This window comes from Bison bison, unplaced genomic scaffold, assembly GCF_000754665.1.
Source record: "Bison bison bison isolate TAMUID 2011002044 unplaced genomic scaffold, Bison_UMD1.0 scf7180017864254, whole genome shotgun sequence".
In the NCBI taxonomy this organism is placed as follows: domain Eukaryota; kingdom Metazoa; phylum Chordata; class Mammalia; order Artiodactyla; family Bovidae; genus Bison; species Bison bison.
Window position 1 is genome coordinate 2,207,612 of NW_011494826.1, and position 4,340 is coordinate 2,211,951.

General features: G+C 35.5%; 1 protein-coding gene across 3 annotated transcripts in view; it reads left to right on the top strand.

Moving 5' to 3' along the window:
• The window catches only part of SIX4 (SIX homeobox 4), a 10,787-nt gene extending 7,038 nt beyond the window's left edge, over nucleotides 1–3,749 (top strand). For all 3 annotated transcript variants that reach the window (XM_010847658.1, XM_010847657.1, XM_010847659.1), the window contains one exon: nucleotides 774–3,749. In XM_010847658.1, coding sequence (XP_010845960.1) covers nucleotides 774–1,570 — 797 coding nt within the window. In that variant the 3' untranslated portion in view covers nucleotides 1,571–3,749. The remainder of the gene's footprint in view (nucleotides 1–773) is intronic.
• Nucleotides 3,750–4,340: the final 591 nt, after the last annotated feature.

Genomic DNA, 4,340 nt, shown 5'->3' on the forward strand with positions numbered 1-4,340 from the left:
TCTTAAATTAGCTGATTTGAACATCTCAGCTTTCTACTTATATTTCTTTTTCTACTTCTGGTCTCTGCAGAACGTTATAATGAGAGTCTCAAAAGATAGAAACCCTTTTTAAAAGCATTAGCTCTAGTTCTAATGCTGTTGGATCTGTATTTTTAAAAGCACATTTCATTATTATCATTAATTCTATCACTACAATACTGAAAATTCAGAACTAGTACAACAAAAAGAAAGAAAAATCTATTGAATGTTTTGTTGACATTACTTTATGGTTAGTTTGGTGAAAGATTGCAACTTGTCTGTACAGGTTTATATGGTTAACTTTAAGCCCCAGGGTAACTCATTTTTGTGGTATTTTTTACATTTCCATTTATATTTTATGTCAGTTACTGAGCTTGTCGTGAACAAAGGCATTCTCTTTTGCATTTGTTTTCTAGTTCTAACTGGCAGAGCTAGCAATAACTATTTAACTAACTGAGAGATAACAAGTCTTAGCAATACTGAGCCAGAAAACTGAAATTAGAACTTGGAAAAGATTTTTTTTCACATTTGATTTCTAAGCCAGTAGTTCTTGCTCCTGCTTCGTCACCAGAATTACTCAAGGAGTTAAAAATATACCTGCTCTGGGACTTACTGAGTCAGACTCTCAGGAGCAGAGCCTGGAAATCTGTAGTTGTAAGTGCTCAAGAAAAATAATGTGCGTAAAAAAGTAACTTTTTTCTTTCCTTATCAGTTCCATCAATGATAAGCTGTACTTTTTTTTTTTTTTTTTTTAGGTAATATTTCAGTAAATTCAAGCACTTCAGATGGGAGCACATTTACAAGTGAGTCTGCCACAGTCCAACAAGGAAAGGTTTTCTTGAGCTCTCTTGCTCCCAGTGCAGTGGTATACACTGTTCCTAATTCAGGCCAGACTATAGGATCTGTTAAACAGGAGGGCGTGGAGAGGAGCCTGGTGTTTTCTCAGTTGATGCCTGTCAATCAGAATGCACAAGTAAATGCAAACCTATCTTCTGAAAGTATCTCCGGAAGTGGCCTCCACCCACTGTCCTCCTCATTAGTTAATGTATCCCCAACTCACAACTTCTCCCTGACTTCCCCAACCCTACTAAATCCCACTGAGCTAAACCCTGACATTGCTGATAGCCAGCCAATGTCTGCACCTGTGGCAAGCAAATCTACTGTGACGTCAGTCAACAACACTAACTATGCAACTCTTCAGAACTGCTCCCTTATTTCTGGTCAAGATCTACTATCAGTACCCATGACCCAGGCTGCCCTTGGGGAAATAGTTCCCACGGGTGAAGACCAGGTGGGTCACCCCTCCCCAACAGTACACCAGGATTTTGTCAGAGAACATCATTTAGTTATGCAATCAGTAGCTAACATAAAAGAAAATTTCTTAACAAATTCTGAGAGCAAAACAACAAGCAACTTAATGATGCTGGACTCCAAATCCAAGTATGTCCTAGACAGCATGGTGGAGACTGTCTGTGAAGACCTGGAAACAGACAAGAAAGAGCTTGCCAAGCTCCAGACTGTCCAATTGGATGAAGATATGCAAGACTTGTAAACTTAATTTCCTTTTTTTTCCCCCTGGCATCAGCAGGCAAATCTTTTCATGAAGACTTGAGGACATAAAGCATTTTCCCATTTGAAGGGAAACATTAGTTTTGCAAGTAAATGCATTCAAGAGACCTTGGATTGATCTGCATGAAGATCACAGTTAAATATGCTGAAGATCACAGTTAAATATGCAGGAGTAGAACTGCATTACTATAGCCTTTTGGTTCTCTTTTCAATAGATGGAGACAGACATGAGAGATGAAATGTATCAAGAAGTCAAAGTGTATCGTTTGGTTGACTTAATTCTAAGGTCAAATGGAACTTGGTAGTTTTTTAAATTAAAAATGTATACACTTAAGGTAGAAAATTAAATATCACTACAGAACATTAGAAACAATACAGTTCTTTTTGTTTACTTTTACTCCATGGGCATTGGTAAGGTTAAGAAGCATAAGTGGTACTTCATACAATTCGAAGGATATATTTTTGAATATATGAATTCTGTTTTTCAGCATTTTTGTGAAAGTCTTGCTTTGTCTCTATACAATTCCAAATGTGACTGCTAATAGTTTAGTTGGCTGAGAAAGTTCACAACTCCACTAAGAAAACTGAAACAAGCTTCAGTATGAGTGTAAATATATTAGTCCTATAAGCAAGGATTTGGGTAATTACAGTGAATTTTATTTATGCTGTATATGTTTCTCATACTTCAGACACTATGAACTGAAAAAAATGTTTTGGTACTGTTTAATTTATTTTTATTGTTTGAACAGGAAGTGAACAGTTATTTCCAACAAAGTTTTACTTTTTGTAGGATTTTAAAAGTAATGATTTTTATCAGAAGTCTATTAAGGTCAATATTAATAACACTGAAACAGGAAATCTAACTCCCATTATTGGAATTTTGGTACTTTTTTTCACATTCTTGTTCTTTATTTAGCAACTCTCTTATTCATTTAAATATATTTTCTATAGAATTCTACCTTTTTACCTTGTGCCTTTTTACCTTGTGGCCTTTTTATTCTTATTAAGGTACAGAAGTGTCAACAGAAGCACTGATGACTTTTTTCTACTATCCAACAGGGTTACTTTCACAGAATTGCTTTAAATCTGAAGAACTTAAGTTTCACTTAATGTTTTATGATGCAAATGGTTGAACAACTAATTATTGTTGATAACGTTTCATTAAAAGTAACAATTACAGACTACCAACAAAACCAATTCTGGAGGCTATGAAAACAACCATTTTAAAGTAAGGAAAGAGTTTGTATCTTCTAATGAGCAGAATTATGTCTTGTTGAAACTTGGTTCTATTTTGAATCGGTTGTTGCATTATGACGTATGACTGTTGTTTGCACTATGTTATCGCATCTTCTTTAAATCTTTTGGGGGTTTCTGTAAGCAGCTTGTTTGATAATGCTGTGAGCTGTGGTTATACAGTTGTTATCAAGACTCTGAAGAGAAGATGTAATAATACAAATACATTTGTGTAGTGAGTAAAGTCTCTGGTCTCTGTAAAGCAAGAAAAGTGAGGAAATCATCTCTTCAGAGATGACCGAAAGTTGTGGAACATGAAGATGTCATCACATCTTGCTTTCTTTAAGATCGGAACAAAGGGTCCACTCTAGATCTCTGCATGCTCGTCAGTCCAGCATGTTGAGTAAGGGCCATAGAGGATTTCACTTTTGTTGTTATTGCAAATGGAACTTGCAGGCATACATGAAGAGCCCTTTGAAGAATTCCTCCCCCATCATATTTTTTCTCCTCCATCATTTTGATAACGAACTTAGATCTCATTTTTTAATGGAATTAGTGAATGTTCCTAAACTGCTGAAATTACATGTTTTTTGTTTTGTTTTACAATGTCAGGCATTTTAGAGTTCTCTTCCACTCCACCACTACTTATACAGCTTGTTTGTTTCTTTGGGTGTGTGCTGATCATGTTACTGAGATTAATTACATGGTTCTATAGTGTAGTTTACATAAAAATGATGTTTTCCACTTGATTGCTGCAGATATCAAGAGTTTGTTAATTTTAAAATACCCATCCAGTAAGAAAGATGGGAAAGTTTAAAAAGTTATATATGTTATACATATATAACTAGAAAAGTTTTATATTGTCTTCCAAAAATATAATAAGCCTCTCTTTTATTCACAGTTCTTCCTATTTTCTACCTTAAAAAAGATAGCACAAAACTTAAGACTTACCTAGGAAACCTATTCATACTCTAACATTATGTAATTATACCCCTACAATTACTCCAGGTAGCTACACAATATACCAGGTAAGAATCAATGCACATTATAAAGAACTTACTGTTCTTTTCTGTTCTTTCAGTAAAATAAGGGCCAGTTTGTATGAAGCCCATATATATGTGAATGAAATAAGATAAACCCCATGATCTTCCTGCACAGAATTGCAAATATTTTTTGCATTGCTAAGGGCCAGACTCAGAACCCTTGGCAGAATTTCTCTCCTACATAAACCAATGCTTAAAGATGCTGCAAATGACCCTCTAATGATCACCAAAGAGGAATCAGAATAGGGGTAAACAACTCTCCTTCAAACCCCAACCCCTGCTGCTGGCTGCGGGATTTTCAATGTGAGCCTCTCTATGCACTCTTATCAGTCAGAATATGGCGTTTAGCTCTTAGTTACATCCAATAAAGGACAATCTATTGTTTAATAAAGAGAACATGCGTTTGTCCCTCAGTCAAGCAAGAGCCACCTGTGTTGTACTGCTTTGTAGCTCACGTGTATCCATAGTAATGAAAAG